The sequence below is a fragment of the Eublepharis macularius genome, chromosome 2 (genome assembly GCF_028583425.1).
Source record: "Eublepharis macularius isolate TG4126 chromosome 2, MPM_Emac_v1.0, whole genome shotgun sequence".
In the NCBI taxonomy this organism is placed as follows: Eukaryota; Metazoa; Chordata; class Lepidosauria; order Squamata; family Eublepharidae; genus Eublepharis; species Eublepharis macularius.
This window is the reverse complement of record NC_072791.1, coordinates 144282796-144303578: the sequence shown is the minus strand read 5'-3', so window position 1 is coordinate 144303578 and position 20783 is coordinate 144282796. Positions and strand designations below refer to the sequence as shown.

The 20783-nt window shown below is 41.8% G+C and overlaps 1 protein-coding gene across 1 annotated transcript in view; it reads left to right on the top strand.

The window, feature by feature from the left end:
- Positions 1–2517: 2517 nt before the first annotated feature.
- Positions 2518–20783, top strand: part of LOC129324106 (acyl-CoA 6-desaturase-like) — a 38891-nt gene continuing 20625 nt past the window's right edge. Inside the window, exons 1-3 of the mRNA XM_054971108.1 lie at positions 2518–3009; positions 12150–12260; positions 19216–19413. Coding sequence (XP_054827083.1) covers positions 2803–3009; positions 12150–12260; positions 19216–19413 — 516 coding nt within the window. The 5' untranslated portion in view covers positions 2518–2802. The remainder of the gene's footprint in view (positions 3010–12149; positions 12261–19215; positions 19414–20783) is intronic.

Sequence of the window (20783 nt, the reverse complement as noted above, 5' to 3'; positions counted from 1 at the left end):
ATTAGACTCCTATTGGGTTTTTTTTGCTACAATACAAGTATTTCTTGATATAATTCTTCACTTTTCAGATGTCAGTGATCTTTAAGCAGGAACAGATATAACAAGTCAAGACACACAAGCAATAAAAACATAAAACGAAACTGCAGGAATAAAGTACACTAGAACAGCTGTGCAGCAGGATGCCCTAATCAGAATCAGTGCAGACTATGTGTGCTCCTTTTTGACATGAAATCCAAAGTCTATACTGAAGTATTTTTGGACAAGCATAGAATATGGGGTTGGTCTAGATGGTCTGTATGGCCCCTTCCAACTCTATGATTCTATGATTCTATAAATATATTAAAGCAGCATGAATCCTAACTGCCTGTTTTGCAGTTACATACTGTTTTTTTTCTCACCATGTTATCAAATAGTTCCTACTTGTTTCTACTTTTCCCCTTCTCTGTTTTCACTTGAGAGAGCTTTAGATTCAAGAAGGATTCTTCCAGTACACAATGAAAATGACTTCTACATTGACTACAGTAACCAGTGGCAACTCAAGACTTAAGAAAAGAGCTAGATATTGGAACAGTTAATAGAGTGGTGGTGGATAGAGATCTTTCAGAATTACAACTGATCTCCCCTGAAGAAAATGGCTGCCTTGGAAGGTCGACACTTTGGCTTTATGCCCAGCTGAGGTCCCTCCCCTTCCCAAACGTTGCCCTCCCCAGGCTCTACCCCCCCAAATCTCCAGGAATTTCCCAGTCTGGAGCTGGCAATGCTAGCAGTGAAACTTCACTTGATCTCTTAGTTGGGAGTTACTGAGCAGCACAGAGAAAGCCAGTGTGGTATAACGATTAGAGTAGTAGACTAGAACTAGGGAATCCTGGGTTCAAGGCCTTAACTAGCCATAAAGCCTGCTGGCTGGCATAGGGCCAGCATTCTCAGCTTACACAGGGTGCTTTTGAGGATAAAATGGAGATGAGAACCAATCATACTACCCTGAGCACCTCAGAGAAAGGGCAAAATATTTATTCTAAACACTTTTAACCACCTTTTCCCCCAAACAAGAACCAAACAGCAATTCTACTACTGTTTCCTTTCTCCAGAGCTCCCCAGATGGTTTACGAGGCCTGAGGAAGATATGATATTAGGGGTCCTGTCACTAAACACCCACATAAATATATACGAAACTGAGGGATCACATGCAATTTTTGTACATGGTTCCTTTTTGGTAGAGGAACAAACAAACATTCCCCAATCATGCCCATGGCAAGGATGGCTAGTAGGCAGAGATTGTTTGCTTAAGAGACAAGCTACTAAAGCAAAATTTCAGAAAAAACTGACCTGTAATTGATCTAGACTCGTTTAGAATTGGGGTGTAGGCCCCCTCTCCCTGCCAGCTTCCCAAGGTCCCTTTACTGTTAATTTAAGCTTGACTCAAGGAATAAAAATAATTAATTCAACCTATTCCGGAGTGTAAACACATCAGTGCATTTACAATCACTCTAGCCTCAAATGAGCAGTTACTCTGATTCACTATGTACAATATTTAGTTATCTTTGGGTCCCACTATGTCACCATCATATGCTGTGATTAAATGTCATTTTCCTTTTATATATAATTTCTTCTTTTTAACAAATACGTTGAGTAAAATAGCAAGAATTCTGGTGAGCAATGTGGTTGGCCAGGGTTAATGGTACAGATACGATCTGAAGCAGCCGTGCTCTTGCTTTTATGAAGGTCCAGGATAAATTGCCACAGTTGTCCTTCCTTCCTCCATCTCCTCCTGCCTTGCTCCAGAAATTCTATGGAGAGATTAAAACACAACCCATCTGTACTTTTTGGCCTCTATCTTACTAACAAATCTTTCTTGAAGAAGAGACACACACTTCCATTTCTAGTTTGCAGAATTATATAGGGCCTTTTCTTAGTCAATTATGAAGCAATTGTATCATCACCAAGAATAATAAAATGAAAAGGGCAAGAATCCTGTTGACTAAGCGGTGATCATTATAACCCCTATAATCTGGATATGGAAGCATATGATTGCAATCCTAAAGAAGACAGAGTTGTTAAAAAGTATGTTTCCTTAAAGTATGGTTTCTTTCTTTCTTTCTTTCTTTCTTTCTTTCTTTCTTTCTTTCTTTCTTTCTTTCTTTCTTTCTTTCTTTCTTTCTTTCTTTCTTTCTTTCCCATAAGTAAAAAGGAAGAGACGCCCATCACTTGCAGCAAACATTGCTCCCTCATGATGGAGGGAACTGACCCCTTGGCTCCAGCAAGTTGCATCAATGACTAGAGCGACTTTAGCATCAAATCACATGGGTGGGCCATACCACCATCTCAGGGTTTCTTCAAGATTAAACTGGAAGTCATCCGGTCTTCACCTTCGAAAGATCAGCGCCAGCCAATGGCAGAGCACGATTGTGTCGGGGGACAGCAGGGATTGGCGGAGGAGCTCTGCTGATTACTGTGGAAACCTCATCGGTGATTCATGGAGTGGGATGCTAAGAAGAGAAAGGAGGGAGGGAGAGCGCTTGAGGTCCCCCTCGCTGGCGTAGGGATTACACGAGAGGGAAAAGTCCGTCGATGCAGCCCAGGGGTGGAGGGGGGGCGCACCACAGAGTAGGCAGCGGAGCCGGGGAAATTGCACAGGCTCTGGCAGGCAAGTGAGGGAAAGACAAAGAGCCTGCATTTGTGTGCCTCTGATGAATTGAAGCCAGCAGGAGACGGGCTCTCCTTGCAGCCAGCCCCCTCAGGACCCGGGGAAAGCCCGACGCGTGAGCCGATCCGACGAGGTGGACAAAGAAACTCGGGTCGCTCATGGGGAAAGGCGGGGAGCAAGGCGAGGAGAGCGGCGAGCGGGCGACCCAGATGCCCGCTTACACTTGGGAAGAGATCCAGAAGCACAACCTGCGCACAGACAAGTGGCTGGTGATCGAGCGGAAGGTGTACAATATCACCCAGTGGGTCAGGCGACATCCGGGGGGGCTGCGCGTGATTAGCCACTATGCCGGCGAAGACGCCACGGTAAGGCGGCCAGTCTGTGCTTCCCAGTGGCCGATGGTTGTGTGGCGCCGTTACTGCTATCACCTGTTTTTGAAACGAAAAGGAAAATAGGAGCTTTGGGGCTAAGCAATGTACAGTTCTGCGGAAATAACTGAGCAGTGAGGTCGGGGGAGCTGCACCGAATCGCCCTGTGCGGAGAACGTCGCTGTTTGGTGTTTGCTCGGTATTTTTTTAGCTGTGCTCTCCAAGCAGGACTTAATTCAAAAGCAGCTGCCTGGGGTCTAGATTAGGTGGTTCTTGCAAGAGGGGAGATTGCAAAAAAGAAGAAGTCGCATGGGAAGGAGAGGATGTGGCTATAAACAGCTGCTCTCCCCCTCCCCCCGTAGGATGTTCTCAGAGGCGCCGGGTTTTATGGCAAGAAGCCGATCGGGTTTTCTTTTCGTTCGTGCAGCTGCTGCTTCTGCAGCGAATGGTTCCCCGCGCCTGCCCTGCACACAGTGAGCTCCTGTTTCAATAGTCACAAAAGAGAGAGGAGAAAAAGAAGCTGCAGCAGAAAAGAGTAAATCCGGGGTTCCGCTGTAAAATTAGTGTCTGCGGTTTTCAAAACCGCAGCCTCCAGGAGAGCAGCCAAAGAGCATGTTAACTGTCCCCTTAAGGCACGAACCTGCACGGCCAGACAAAGGGACTCTTCTGTCCATAATCTTTACAGAGAGGAAGCCCTCGAATCCGAAATATAGTGGGGTATATAGTGGGGTATATTGGCTCCATGTTCGGGCCTGCAGCTTGGCATTGAAAGACAGAGTCACGGGTTAGACCCGGATACAAATCAAGCCTTGAGTATTCATGGCTATTTCTTGCATGTGTGACCACTGGCTTTCATGCCTAGAGTGCCTGTGGCTGTTTTGTGAAAGGCACTCTAGCCATACACATAGTCACCATGGCTATTATTGCTTTATGTGTTCTAAGTCCGTTATCAATAGTCCGCTTTTAGAACTGAGGGTGGATTCATTTTATGTTTTAGTTTTGTGTGTGTACATTGTCCTCTGCCTTGTACGTGCATATAGATGCACATGCACTGGTAAGATTCTTTGTTCCATATCTATGGATACAAAGGCAAGTGCAGACTAAAGAGAATATGTGAACTGGCCCTGAATGTTGGCTCCTTCAGATCCTTGCAAGAGCTTCTCCGCGAGTGGTTTGTATAAATGTGTCTGAGAGGGGGAAGGGGGAGAAAGAGATGGGATGGAAGGAATCAATAAGGCAATGCTTCACTAGGCTTCCCAGCAATCTGCTTTGACAATCTGCCTGTTGACCCTGGAGTTACTTCTGGCCATTATCCTTGAAGTGCCGCACTCTGTATTGTTCACAAGAAGTATGTCTTCTCAGATGAATCAGTTCTGGGAAGTATATTGCAGTTGAAGGGAGCAGTTGAATAGTTACAGCTATTCTTTTTCAGAAAGCTTGTGCTGGTGATGTATTGAGACGTACTGCCCAGTTGTCCCACCAGTGGGCATCTGCAGATTTAAAGAGTTATTTTGTATTCACCTTTGAACACAAAGTAATTCTGTTTGACTTTGTTCTGATGTTACTGTGAGAAACTGAACAGATAACCTGAAGCATTCTGTGAGGCAGCTGCGCTTTAAAAATAAATGACACTCTTTCCAATTTGGGGTTAAGAGCCAGTTTGGTGTAGTGGTTAAGAGCAGTGGGACTCTAATCTGGAGAACCAGGTTTGATTCCCCACTCCTCCACTTGAAGCCAGCTGGGTGACCTTGGGTCAGTCACAGCTCTCCGGAGCTCTCAACCCCACCCACCTCACAGGGTGATTGTTGTGGGGATAATAATAATTTGTAAACTGCCCTGAGTGGGCATTAAGTTGTCCTGAAGGGCAGTATATAAATCGAATGATGTTGTTGTTATTCCTAGAAAGTAAAATGGATCATGGTTTAGGGCAAGAAAGAGCCACACTTCAGAACACAGGATGTCAGTAAAGTAAGGTACATCAGCAAATCCGGTATTCTCCTAACTGCATACAATTCAGAAATAAATGGAGATGCATCCTCCCTCTACCCCACTCAGTAAAGACAGGATTAAACTATAAAGCTATATTGATTATAAGCCAGTTTTGCTTCAATAAGAAATCAACATTTCCCCCCTTCCCAGTACTGCTCTGGTGCTTCTCCTGCTCAAGGGAAAGAAAGTGGGGAAGAAGAGAACCTGCTGCCAAGTCAGGCCCAGAGAACTGGCAATGGATCTTGGCAGCAGTCTGAAGGAAAGGGCAAGATGTCCAGTGAGTTGGGATGAGCAGTGGGTGAACAGGGACAGGAACTCCAGGCACCAGAGCCAGTGGTCACACATATAATGAATAGCTTTGCATGCTCAAGGCTTGATTTGTTAGCTGTGGAAGTCAGAGGTGTGATACAGCAGGGGTTGGCAAGCTGCACATGCATAGACACCACAGGTAAGGTTTTGGGGAGACTTAATCTGAAATTTTCCTGCAAATCCAAGGGTTCCCTCAGGTGTCCAGAACCTGAATTGGTAGCTCTGACCAGACCTGTTTCACAATTTTCTATTTTTGCAAGGCTGGACTATCACTATATTGTCATATTGCCATCTATATACCTAATATGACAATATAGTGATAGTCCAGCCTTGTACAAATAGAAAATTGTGAAACGAGCCATGACCTGGATAGCCCAGGAGAGCCTGACCTTGTCAGATGTCAGAAGCTAAGCAGGGTCAGCCTTGTTTAGTAATTGGATGAGAGACCTCCAACAAAGGCCAAGGTTGCTGAGACCTCTGTTAGTCTCTTGCCATGAAAACCCCACCAGGGGTCTCCATAAGTCAACTATGACTTGAGGGCAGGATTTCATTTTCATATTATATATAGTCTGTCATGCGTTTCTGTGGCTTGGCACAACAGATTAGCATGACTATATGTGAGAGAACCATAGGAGGAACTTGCCTTGGCTGCCCCCACTTAGTTTTTCCCTTTAAGAGGCCTCATATAGGGAAGGGGTTTCCGTCCTTTCATTCCCTTGCCCTTTCTCTGGCTCTGAGTCTTTGAGAGAAAAATCAGCCATGTCATCCTGGCTTCAGTAGCTCCTGATGACCCCTGCATTCTCCATCTGGAGGCCCACTGGATTTTCAGAGATGGCTCTCTTCTTGTCTGTACTAATTGTTGCAGAACAGGCCCAGGAAGCACACTATTTTTCTACAGTGGATGTGGAATTTAACCAAGCTGCCTGGTCCTAAACCCCTAGATCTTAATGAGGAAGTCATCTCTCCAGCCTTATTCTACTGTCACACCAGAATATTTTAGAGATACGCTTGCCTAATGTTCTAGAAACTATTTGTGTCTCTTGAAAGATTCTTTGTCCAGTTAAGAACCTCAGGCTTTTCTTGGCCACTTAACTCCAGATTACCTAGGATCCAGGGGAAGCCTTGGGAATCTCACTTGTTAAAGTAATTTAGATTGAATGAAGAATCTCCTTACCTTTTCATCACACCTTCGTAAACATGCATTTATTTTTTTTAGACTGCCATAACACCTATTCCATCATAGGGAAAAAATGAACTTGCCTAGTATTTGTAGTCATTGATTATGAAAGTGAAAAGCAAAAATTGCACAAAAATAGTCTAAATATGAGCAATCAATAAATGTTCCTCTGGGTCTAAAACTTACCCCCTATGATGTTGAAGTAAGAATGATCTTTAAATTATCCAACTTGTTTCATCCTTTTCAAAAAAATTCTAGGACTTTTCCTGAAGCCATTTATTTTTCAGCTAAACCACATCTTGCCATCCCTCTTTTCTATCCATTTTTGGCTATTCCATATAAGTCTCTTTTCTTCCTAACGCCTTCCAAATCCCAAACCAAGACTTTCTCTTTCTTTCAGTTTCTCCCCAAAGAACACCATCATGCATCTATCTGCCCTCAACTAGTTGATGGAAAATCACTAGCTTCCCTCAAGGAGATTTGTCCATTGTTCATTGCCCCAGGAAGGAACTCTTTTTTATGTTCTTAATATACGAAAGACTGTCCTCTACACTAAGTCAAACTGAAGGCTTGCTAAGTCAACTTGATCTGCAACCTCTTATTGCCCTGAGAAGATGTTGTAGGGTAATTTCTGAGCATTATTTATGTGTATATTAATATCCCACTTTTCTCTGAGTGGTTTACAGCATTGTTTTCCCTTACTCCATTTTATCCTCAGGTAGGTGAGGTAGGTTAAGATGGGAGAGACTGACTGGCCCAAGGTCACCCAATGAGCTTCTGTAGCAGAGTAGGAATTCAAATGTGAGTCTCCCAGATCCTAGTCTGATACTAGGCCGTTAACAGAGTGCAATTTAAAACATGAACTATCCAACGTTCAAGGGAGGGAAAAGGCTGGTGATGATAAAGCCAACATTTTGTCAGGGAGCACCACGAAGGGCATACTTGCACAACAGTTGCTCACATTCTTGGTAGGGCATTATATTGGAGATGAAGATGTTCCTTGGAAAAGCAGGCACCTTTCTATACCCCCACCCCAGTTCTCCTGCAGTGACAATATGAATCCGGTTATGCAGACTTCAGTTTGCTTTGATCCATCAACGGGGTCTGTTAACCACCAGGAGAGATTGGGGACTTGTGTCAGCTGATGCCTTCAGAGATATGGAGGCTGGACACACTTCATGAACAGTGTCTTGGAGCACTCTGAAATTATGTCATCCCAAGCAGAACGCTGTATTGGAAAGGTCGGGCATTGTCTAGTAGGAGAGTATGGAGGATTTGAGATACAAAGTCCTATGGTCTTGGTAAGAAATTGTTGATTTGCCCCAATATCACTGGATCATAAGGCAAGACTGGCTCACACACATTCATTAACTGATGCCTGCAACTTCAAATAAAAACTTGTGTGTGCATGAAGGACAGCTAGCACCAATCACCCCGAACATTGCCTTAAGCACACTTTTTCTTGGAGGCAGTTTACACATTACCAGTCACTAAATAATAAGCAATGAGAAGATATATGGTTATTTAGTATATGCTGCCTCTCCAGAAACTCACTCAGGGCAGCTCACAAAATAAAAACAGTACAATAAATCATCAAAACAATGCCGTAAGAATTATCAACTTTTTTAAAAAGCTGGCTCTAGTACATGCTTGTGCCTTCCCTATTTTATCCATAAAATAACCTTTCGAAGTAGGTTAGGCTGAGAGATAATAACTAATCTAAGCGCACACAGGAAGTTTTATGGCTAAGAGAGGATTTGAACCCAAGTCAAATCACTTCTTCCATCTGTTTCCTATTGGGTTGCCAGGTCCCCTTAGCCTCCCAGAAGGAGAGGGGGACCCAGCACTTACCTCTCTTTCCCGCTTCACGTGTGTGCTTTGCACTAGGGTGTTTTGGGTCCCAAATGAGCCCAGTTCAGCCCATTTGGCCCAGTGCGAAGTGCCAGAGTGTTCCTCCTGTGGCACAATGATGTCACACCCAGGAATGCCGCTGTCGTGCCACCCTGGGAGCGTGCCCTGGAGGCCTGTTCCCCCGCCTCCCCTCTGCACTGGTCAGGTGAGTGGGGGGCAGAAGGTGGGAGTGGGAGAGCCCCCACCCCACCAGGGGAATAGCAACCCTAGATTCATACCATTATCAGTCCCCCTCATTTTCATATATTAAGCTGTGTCCCCTGAACTCTCTTCCCTCCCATAATTCACCTATGCAGATTTTAACCAAATGAAGCATTTTCTGTTGAGTCACGACCAAAGCACAGGAATTAACAAGGCTCCTTAGTTTATGAAACAGTTCAAATGTTTCCAATAAATCATAGGTTAAGTGGAATGGCAAAAAGGGGACAAAATAGCCACTAATTGTAGACAAAGAGGCACTATTTATGCAGTTATAGGAGATCTGTCTTGGAAAGCAAAATTAACTCTGGTGGTGAAGACCCTGGTCTGTCTTCTCCACATCAGAGGAGCACACTAACTATTCAGAGTTGACATCAGGGCAGTTTCTCCATATAAGGAAGATGTAGATGTCCTTTTTGTCTGCAAAGTGGTCCAAACAGTAACCCACTGAGAAAAGGAATTCAAGAAATTTTGGGACTAGTAAACATCAGTAGAAAATGTGTTTTTTTCTCCTATTTGAGGAAGCAAAAGAACAGAGTGCATCTATTACAGATGCCAAAACCATTGTAAAAAAACCTCTCCGTATTAAAATACAGTTTTTAGATTACATGTGTCTATTAAACCACTGTCATTGCTGCTCTCATCTCTGGGATGCTTTTCTTCTAGTTTTGCCCCCCTAGTTTTTCTATTTATTTCTGTACCCTGTTCCAGCCATTTTTCTTATATAGAATGAAAGAATTGGGGCCAGTTTCTCTATCATAGATTTCTGCTTCTTTTCATTTTGATCAGCAAAGCAGACAAGACAGTTTTGTGATTCTCTGTACACAAAAAAGGTTTGGATCATATCAGTCCCTAGGAGCAGAGACAACGGATCTACAGCCTGATCCTTTGAGTGAGCTCAGTGGTATAAGATCATCTGTATTCAATAGGGCTTATTTCCATCTAGATGGGTGAGTGATTATAGACTAGGATTCCTGGTTCGGCTTCTCTCTCACTATTTGGCCGTGAGAATGTTCAGTGTATGGCTCTGTTTGTACATTTGCAAATAATATTTCTGGGAGTTGGGGACTTGTATAATTAATGCCTATAAATGTTTGCAGAATTTATAAATGGAAGGAGTATTGTTTGTTTCTTTCCTTCCCACAGTGGCACAATGAATATCATATTAGTTTGTTCATTATGTACTGACTGAAAGCCTTGGCTGTAGGTTGGCTTTGTTTGGTTTGGCTGGATCATTGTGATATGAATGGCTTTTGGATCTCCCAGGCCAACAGAAGTGTTATAGATCTACCAAGTGATAAACTGGTAATTTCTTTAGTGATAGCATTGAATCTGTGGATTGTAGACAACAATGTAGTTACATAGCATTTCTTCATATATCTGGAAATTCTGCAATTAACTTATTTTAATTTTATTGTCTCGATGCAAATATATATATATCATGTTTGTTCTGTTGGCAGTGTTATCATTTCCCTATTTGAAAAGCACATCCAGCAGTTTGACAATAAAATATTCCCTGCGTCTGTCAGTTTCTGACTTTTGCACCACTTTTGCTCTGTGTTATGCCTCTCAGTAATGTAGTAGTTCTTCCAGCAGTACCTGAGCCTGGCCAGTCGCTGGTGTTGCTTCATACATATGTGAATGCTGCTTCAGGTATTAATATGTATGTATGAATGAGCCATACATAAAATCAAAGATCAAGAGGTAAAATTTCTGTTTGACTTCAGACACAGTGCTTTGTAATTAATTAAGTTTATTGTGTTCAGAAATCATGTGATGAGAGTGACGTACACACATGCAAACCAGCTCCCTTCGGGTACCATTTGAAAGATCAAAATGTGCCAGTCCTGCTTGCAGTTCAGTGTAGAGAGTAGTGTTGTCCAAAGATTTGCTCTTTTTTTTTTTTTTTTTGCAAAAATGTAAAATTTGGTATGTTGGACAACTACATCAAGATATTAATTTCTGATTAAATTTACAACTAAAGAATAAAATAGCCTCTTGACTCAGTGATGACATCACCAGTTTCAGGGCATAACTGATCCAATTTGATTAGATTTAAGAGGTACCAGTTTGCTACGTTCTAGCAATATATGCCAAACCAAACAAACAAATATATGCGCACAGGTGCAAATTTGACCATGATTATTCCATTTGTTCAAATTTCTTGTAGGGGAAAGGTTATATTCCATCTACAGAACTGACAGTCAGCACTAGCAGGAGATTTAAAAATTTTGCCTTTTTCTTAATTCCTTTTGGGATCTGGATGTCCAAAAGCAGAGGTGTGCAATAAGGATAGTACCTTCAGTCAATGCCTGGAATTGTCAGCTCAGATAACCCCCTTTTAAGGTGGTTCTTACATGATTTAGAGGATTATTTTTTTGGCAAGTGAGTCATGCTTTGAAATCAGAATTCAGGATCTTTACTTGTGGTCCCGCTCTGTCGTTGTTTAATCACAGAATCAAATTCAGTTCTGACAATTCAACTCTTTTTTTCAGGCTCAGGTATATCATCCCTAATAGTAAGTGGGGAAAGACATTACTGGAGTATAACACTTGGCATTTATCTAGGGTTTTCATTGTGCTTCAAAACTACCTTATTGTAATCTTTGTAACATCTCTATAAGGTAGGCAGGTAGGGGCAACTGGGATTGAGAGAGAGCAGCTTGCCTTAGGTCACATAGGGTGTTCATTGCAAAAGCAAGATTTAAACCAGAAACACATCCTTTTAGCCAGTAAGCTATGCCTTTGACTTCATCATTGCCATTTTATTTGCTCTCTTATGCACTCAAACACTAAGGATATTTATAATATTTGTAGTCCAAGGCAAGTGCAAGGGATAAGGGGAGAGTAGGGTATGTGTGCAATGAATCCACATCACAGGATGGACCATGAACGTCCATGGAGTAAGATCAGCGGGAGAGGCAACCAAAGCAAAAAGGGGACTGTTTCATCCCTAACTGTTTGCAAGCAAAACAAGAAAGAAACCTGTAGGCATGCAGCTGCACCTAGGGTTGCCAGATGGGGTCCAGACTAATACCGGACCCCGGGGAGAGGCCAGGGGTTTACTGTTCAAATGCAGAGCACGTCCAAGATGATGTTTTAGTTATTGCTTTCACTATTATTCCTGTATATGTCTTTCTTGAAAATTACTAAACATTTTTATACCAGAAGCTCATGAGTTGTCTAAGTGGCTCTTTTGAAGTTGGTCAGATGATATTAATTCCCCAATAGAAAGCTGCAACTTTAGACATTATGAGATCTCTCTCTCCTTTGTAAATGGTGTTTTGCCCTGACAACCTTGGACAGTCCTTCCAGTTGAGAACTTGGTATCATAGTTCACCCAGTGGCATAGTGTTGTTTGCACTTTGGTTATGCTCAGGGGGACACCTCTAGAGGCCAAGGGACAAACTTGGATAGCCATTCGGGTAACACACTGTCTTACATGGAGGAAGAGTAGAGAATCAGAGAAGGAGGTGAATGTGAGACATTTCAAAGAGCAAGTACATGTTCATTGGGCAAAAATTGATAGCTATGATGTTCTTTTGTCATTCTAGGATGCATTCCGAGCCTTTCACCCCGATCTCAAATTTGTGCGGAAATTTCTTAAACCTCTGTTGATTGGCGAACTTGCCTCAGGAGAACCCAATCAAGACCGAGACAAGAATGTGAGTAACAGCAACTTTCCTTATGAACAACCCACTGACTGCTACATTCATGCATATAAGCTACTATAATATAATACACAAGCCATTCTCCGTACAAGTAACTCTGGAACATACTTGGAAATTTGAAGGAAGACATATACATATGATCTTCTGTTGCTGGTGTAAACTTTCAAGAATAGCCCACGTGCAGAAAGAAAGTAGCATCTTCCCATATCAAGTAACCCATTCACTGGTACCCAGCTCACATTGTCCTAATGTGTCCTAATCTGTAATAATGCGATGAGTCAAAAGCCTGAAAGCTTGAAAGCTTTCCAGGTGAGGAGAGAGCAGAATGCTAGCCACAGGATTAGGGCAAAGCGTGACATGGCAGCAGCATATCCATGTGTTTAAATAGATCTGTCACAGACTCTAACTTTTAATGGTATAGATCAGGGGTGGCCAGACTTGTTTAATGTAAAAGCCACATGGAAAAAAGTCAGATGTTTGAGAGCTGCAAGACATGATGCATTGAAGTGACTTCAGATAAAGAGGTGGGTTTGGGGGAGTGTCCTGAAAGTGACATCACAGGAAGGGGTGGGGTTTGGTGCAGTATGCTGGAAATGACATCATTGGAAGGAGTTTGGGAAGAGCCATCACCTGACCTTTTACTAAGAAGTGACATCACAGAAGTAATATCACATCCTTGCTAGGCTTCACCCCCAAAGTCCCCAGGTCAGAGCCAGCAATCCCAAAATTTTTATTGAAAATATAAAAGACATGAAAAGAGGGAAAGAAGGAAAAAATGAAAAAGCAGGGGAGACATGGAAAGAAAGAAGGAAAGGGAGGGAGGGAAAGACATGGAGGGGAGGGAGGGAGGGCAATAAACTAAACTAAATTAAATGTATGGCCACGGCAATACTCAGAGACCTCCGGGAGCCACACAATATGTCTAGAAGAGCCACATGTGGCTCCTGAGCTGCAGTTTGGCCACCCCTGGTATAGATTAAAGAACAGCAGGCCTGAGAATTTCAGCAGCCATATATTTGCTTCTTGCTTTGTTAGCATGGTTCACTGTTCTATCCTTGAGAAAGATAATTAATGAATAAATACCCTTGTGCCAAGATAAAATCTTAGAAAGAGGAGAATGCAGATTTGAAACAAATATTTATAGTAATATAATAATAATAACATTCGATTTATATACCGCCCTTCAGGATGACTTAACACCCTGTTAGATGGGTGGGGCTGAGAGAGCTAGAAGCTGTGACTGACCCAAGGTCACCCAGCTGGCTTCAAGTGGAGGAGTGAGAAATCAAACCCGGTTCTCCAGATTAGAGTCCCACACTCTTAAGCGCTACACCAAACTGGCTCACATTCTTGGGAATGTGTCAGTCATTGCTCAGAGGTGTCTACAACATGCCTTCAGGGGAAACAAATTAGATGATTTAATAATGTCAAGTGAGGTACACATAATTGGACATTTATAAGGTAGCCACATCCTTAAAAACCCTGAATCTCTCAAATATGGGTTGCATGAAACTATCTTATCTTTCTGAAAGCACTTTGCTAAGAATATTAAAACATGTGTTTTATCTTTTAAATTTAAGATAGATAGAATAAGAGATAACATATCCTTTTCTATTTCTAATTTCATTATGCGAATGGTTTTTTTAATCATTGTGAGTCTTATATTTAATCGTTTAAAGAGTGATTAGACTGATTTTAAATAAAAAAGAAAATACTGAGTGATCTTTGGCTGGGATATAAGATTTTCACTTGATACCTGGAATAAATAAACTTCAGACTTTTCTTCAGTGAGATAGCCCTGTGGTTTAGTGGTTAATGCATTGCTTTATAACAAAGAGACTTCTAGTTTCCATGTGTCTGCTCTGAAAGTAATGCTTTCCCCATGGGTGGGATAATAATCTGTGTCACATCTACCCAAATCACACAGTAAAAAGAGCATGAAGAGGAACCCTTCCTTCACACAGTTCCTCTCCCAGAGTGTATTTCACTTCAGCTGAGCACAGTTTTAGTATTGGAATGCCACTATGCAGGAAAGCAACCAAGGAAGCAGATAAGGGGGAATTGAGCTGTGGTAAGTTTGCCAGGTTCCTTGGAGCCCAACCAGGGGGTGGGGGGAAGGGGCATAGTGGTGATCTTACCTCTGGAGTTCTTCCTTTTCATGCCAGGAAAGATGTCATTCCTGGCACAACAAGGAAGGGATGGCCCCTGCAGGAGGCTGATTTGTTGAAAATCTGGGGCTCCTGGGCCCATTCTCCGCACTTTTCGCCCTGGCAACCGAGTGAGTGGTGGCAGGGGGTGGAGGCTGGGAGTGGGGGTTTCCCTGCTCCCACCGGGGGGACTGGTAACCCTAAGCTGTGATCAGGATAGAGAAAGATTCCACACTATTAACTTATGTTCACGTTTACACGCAACTCTTTCTACAGGATTGGGTCAGCTTTGTGTGTTTGAACACATAGAGCAGAACCACAAGTGACAAAAGGCACAGATTGGACACTTGTCTGCTTCCCTCAAGTTTTGATGGGAAATGTAGGCAGCTTGGCGGAATGTTGGACAAGTGACAGTTGAAAAGTCCATTGGACAGCAGTCAGAGAGCGAAGCTGCGAGACCAGGATGCCTACATTTCCCATCAAAACTTGAGGGAAGCAGACAAGTGTCCTATCTGTGCCTTTTGTCACTTGTGGTTCTGCTCATAGATTTGTTGCTATCATGTCTAGTCTAGATCTCAGCACTCCAAAACTTTAGTTTAGGCTAGATGAATAATCATTCCAGTCTGACTCAAGATAAATTGGAGGAAAGCTTCCTCAAAGCCATACTGATGAAAACTCAGTAAGGCTCCCAGAAAGAGAGTTCTGTCTCCAAAAGCACTTTGAATTCTTTAAGAGTGTCAACAACTTTAGGTAAGGGTGATTTCTTAGACTGTACGTCCTTGGTCTTCCACAAAGCAGTTGACCAAGGCTCCTGAGTAGGCTTTGCAGTCACAAAGGGTTAAGGGTCAATAACCAGTCAAAGAGCAGAAAAAAGTTGATGGGAATAAGTAGACAGTTTTCATAATGGAGGAGAGCAAAGAGTAAGGCTCCAGGAGATCTAATTTGGCTGTGATTATCTATGAATTCTGCAATGTCAGAATGTTCCACTGAAAATGTCTGCCTGGTTATTATAACAATGCAAAAGTTAGGGTTTATTTGTGGATGCTGTTTTATCACAGAGATATGAATGAAATCTCATAATGAAATGCAGAGAGAGGAGCAAGACAAGATATAAATAAAGTAAACTAATAAACAATTTAAAGAAATAAATATGTTGGTTTGTTGAAAAACAGCAGTAGTGATGATATTTTTTCAAAGAAGCCATGCATACTGAAAAAGGATGAGCCATGAAGCAGACACTAGCTAATACCTGATAGTCTTGCATGCCTTCTTTCTCTGAGCGGGACCACAAGTGACGCCTGACACAGGTTGGACACTTGCCAGCTTCCCTCAAGTTTTGATGGGAAATGTAGGCAGCTTGGCGGAATGTTGGACAAGTGACAGTTGAAAAGTCCATTGGACAGCAGTCAGAGAGTCAAGCTGCAAGACCAGGATGCCTACATTTCCCATCAAAACTTGAGGGAAGCTGACTAGTGTCCAACCTGTATCAGGCGTCACTTGTGGTCCCGCTCTCTGTCACTTGAGCTGCTGTAACAGAATCCTGGAAGGGGAAGGCTGAAATCAGAGAGATGTGAGGCATGAATGTCTTACAAGGGCCTCAGGAAAGTAGACTGCAAAAAATTAGAGGATGGAGGAGAGAGAGAGAAGCAATGGGCTAGGAAAGGATAGGTGGAAGCAAAAAGGCGAATGAGGATGATAGAATACATAGGTGTCAGCAGAAGAGAAAGACAGCGTACTAGAAATATCTTTGTGAGTCCCTTTCCTCAAAGGTATTAGTTGTGCTGCCACTGTGTCACAGAAGACTGTGAAAGGAACCCCTCCAAGAGGGCTTAGGGACAGAAGGGGCTATGTGCAGCTGGAGAGAGATAGTGAGGAGAGATGAGTTGTGCCACATATAGATTAAGCGACAAGAATAAATCTTTCAGATGGGTTTCCACTTCCAATTTGCTGACAAATGGCTTTTTACCAACTGTTGCCTCCCCACCCCGAAGACTAAACCTAGTTTCTCCACATTGGCAAAAAATGACACATTGCTTGTTGCGAATTTGCTGAAATTCCACAGTCCAGCCCTTTATTCCAATTTCTGGACTGGAGAACAGCTTCCCTGCATCTTTCCTTCCCACCCCAGGTCTCCATGCTGCTCTGTACCCCTGCATCCCAGATGTGCAGGATATTAATTATTCAAGCACTCTGTACTGCTTGGCTGACTCATAAAGGATGCTCTGCTCCCTTGTGTTCTTGGATGACTGAGCATATGACAGCTAGCCAGTGCCTAACCATTCACCTGCTTTTAATCTGTGGAGCGTAGTATTTCACCTCCCAAGGAGAATGCCTGTCAGAGGAGAGAAGGTAGCTGATGCTTAAATGGCTTTAATTGTCTCCTCTAGTCCTCATGAGACCAATTAGGGAGGAACATAGAGAAGCATAAGAGATGAACTGAGAGACACTTGGCCATATCTTAAATTTTTAAAATAATTGCCACATCTGTACTGATTTCAGTGGAGCCTCTGCAGTATATCCTAGGAGCCTTTCCAGAGATTTTTGTTGTACAATAAATGTGGGGGATCCATATGTTCTTTTGCCCCAGCTTGGATACCAGCACTGAAGCTGCCATATTTTATCACTGAAAAAATGGGAATAAAAAAACCCCCTAGAGATATACAAAACTGTATTGAGAATTTTAGCAACCGTATCAAAATTTATTTTACCTTCCTTCAAAACTGCTGCAGATGTTTCACTTGAACTTTACCTTAAATTTCATTTTAGATGAAAATTCTGTGTCAACTTTGGATTTCTTCCACACCTTGCTAATGCACATATAATTTTCTGTGTTCTGTTGAATGTTGTTATAAAATTTTTGCAGTACCTTTTGGCAAGTACTTTTGATATTATTTGTGATAAGTGACAATGCCTTTGTCCTTCCTCATGGCATGTGATGCCTTTTATGAAGCAAGAATTTTTAAAGGAATTTCTTGTCTTCTGTTCTGATCTGAGATTGATCTGTTCAGCTTTGCATGGCAACATGAAAGAACTCACATGTCCTTTGAAAACAGAAAAAGACAACATTCTAACACCAACAGTGTCACTCTTTCTTCCTCATAAATCTCTGACCAGTTCAGGAAGCTTTTCTTTTTTTGAGTTAGATCTGGGTTCTATGTTCTCCTAAAATACTAGGTCACATTCTTCATGTACTTTCAGAAAATCCTGATAAATAGGCATTTCTCCCTATCGCTATCCTTTTTTACAAACCAGTTTAGAGTTGGATCAAGGTTGGTACTAGCACAGTACTCAAAATCCATTTTCCCCCTGTTGCTTGGAAAGACCCTTGTTTAGAATGTCTTTTTATATGATCAAGATTAAGGTCCAATAGCACCTTAAAGATGTTTGCAGTATACCCTTAATATATTTTAAGTGTGCAACCACAATATAGGGCAAATATATCAAGCATATATTTGAACACCTTCATTTATCTATGAATGCTTATCAGTGATCCAGAATTGTCTGTAGCTTACTGTCCAGTGATCATTCAATAACTGAGGTTTTGCTTTGCTTGATGCTTGAAACACCACTAAGAATTTACCCCTTAACATGAATCAGGGCAGGTAAGAATTTGCTTAGGTTCACATGGGCAGAGCTGCAGTGCCCACATTCCATATATCTATGGAATCATTGCATAAGTGCAGGATTTGGCAACCTGAAAATATCTGCTTTTTTCAAAAAAAGGAGAGGGGGCTTTCCTAAATCATGAGGTTGCAAAGTACAGACATTGTAGAACATGGAAATAAGAAGACTGAGAAATTAAAACGAACAAGGGTAAGGTATTGTCAGACAGGGGTTAACCTGCCTGGCATAGAAGGCAGAAGTTACATAGTTGCAGTTTAATGTCTGACAGGAGTTAGCCTGTTGGTTATAGTAGGGAAGTTACATAGTTGCAGTTCAGTTTTCTAGTGTTGAAAGGCTGTCAAAGCCAAGAGTTCCGTTCCATAGGAAAAGGGAGGGGCAAGGAGTATATAGTCCGCATTGTTACAGTTAAACAGTCATTCTTGGCAATTGCCTTATGTTAGTTGGTTGTACTGTGATTCCTGAATTTTAAAAAATCTGTTTACTGAATCTCTCTCTGCCTGATCTGATCGGTGCGGATATTTTTGGGAAGATCCATGGAACAGAAACTGACAGGTGTCAGTTAGATTTAGGAACTATATGTAATGTCTTCTGATTCGTTCATTCAAGTAATTTAAATCAATGTGCGTATGATCTCAGTATAATCCCCTTCCTGTGGCTACTTCTTCCCTGATTGGATTGATGATTTCCTTCTATCTCCCATAGCCGCCTCCCGCTGTTAAAGTTTTGGTGACCCATCTTTTGCCAAAGATACTTTCAAATTATTTAAAACTCTGAATCTGAGGCTATACACACACATTGTTTTCTCTGGCTTAATGTGTGCCAATGCTCAAGAACTGAGGCTCTCTTTGGTAAGCATTTTGTCTTTTCTTGAATTGAGTATATGCTACCCTATTTATTAATGGGCAAAAAGAATTGAGAGGCCAAATAACTGTATGAGAGGCCAAATACTATACTTGCATCTGACAAAGAGAGCTCTCAAAAACTTATGCTACAATAAAGTTGGTTAGTCTTAAAGGTGCTACTGGACTTTTTACTATTTTGCTACTACAGACTAACATGGCCAGCTCATCTGGATCAAATACTCTGCCACCTACAGAAAGTTACAGTACAGTCCAAAGTGCCCTGCTTAGAATTCCACTTAAAAGGACTTCTGTCAATTTCTTGCATTTTCCTTGCAGCCCCAGTTGGTGGAAGATTTCCGTGCCCTAAGAAAAACAGCAGAGGATATGAACTTATTCAAAGCCAGTCCTGTGTTTTTCTCCCTTTACCTGGGTCATATTCTTGTGATGGAAGCTCTGGGTTGGTTAATGGTTTCCTACTGTGGTACTAGCTGGATCACAACCTTAATTCTTGCTGTCATCCTTGCAGTCTCTCAGGTGAGAATTTATTCAGGGGATGTTGAGTGAACAATTGTTTGTCTTCTTATTCTTCAATCATTCATTCAATTTGAATAAATGTGTATATTACCACAACCTCAGTATACGTGTTCCTTTTTCAGATCCTGAACAAGATAAATTTTATCATTAAAATGTTCAAATTCTTGTTAGCCCATCTTAAATATTTTATGTTTCATTACATAATAAATAAAAATAACCTCAGAGAATAATGTGTGTTTGATTCTCATCAGTAAAATTTAGTCCCAGTGAATTAATCAACATAATTCTGCTTTCCCTGTGGCTTGCACACAGTACTGCACTAACCCACAGCATGGCAACACAAAACCTTTTGCTGTACAAAGTGGCCCTGCATACTTTCTATGCTTGTGAGGAGCAGAGGTAAACTGTCCACACAGAACTGCCTATTTCTTAGTGAGATAGAGTAGAAGTTAGGAAACAAGAGTATCTGACAAATGGGACAGGATCCAAGAGAATAAAACAGGCAGACCAGGTTCTTCCTCACTGCCTCTCCTTTTTCTACCTTCTTTTCATTTGCCTTCCAGTGATTGGGGGGAGGGGGGGGTTGGTGCTCTCTCTACCACTGTTGCTGATCAGTAAGGAAGGGAAATACGCATAAAGAAGTGGGCCGGACCAGCCATTCTCCCTGTTGCTCACTCAGGTCCTGGCCCTGGTGTCTATGTGAACAGAGCAGGTGTTTCTTAAATATAATTTTTATTGTAATAATTGTATACAAATACAAATGTACAAAAGAAGGAACCAGAAAACATAAACAGCAAATACTACAGGGGAATAAGAATATATTTATTAAACTAAACAGTATGATTAAATATTTCTCATGTATTCTTCTATAAATCTTTTACTACAAAGCATTTATATATAGTAAAGATTTTCTTCCCTAATATTTCCATTGGGAATAATTCCATTCTAACACTCCAAAAGGTTTTCAGCTATTGATAATTTCTTCAGCCAATACTTTTCTTTCCTGCATGTCCTTATATGCCTTGATTATATCCATACACATAATGTGCCAAATTTTGCCAGGTTTGTACCCTAAAACCTTTTAAAAACCTGTTTTTAGACAGGGAAAATCACTGCATTGGAAAAACATCACATATGAGTATCACTGTTGGTTGCATTTCAAGCATTCTCCTTTCTAATACACTCCACAAAAGCTGCTAGGTCTCCTTGTTTTAGCTTGGATTTGAATGTGGACATCTAGAGTGTATTTTGCTTCATTTTCAGGTGTCTTGTCATCAACCATGTAAAGAAAATTAGAACTGTTCAAAGGAGAAAAGCCTTATAGCAAAACAGGTTTTGAGGTAGTTTCATACTTGCTCTGGTGTGCTTTT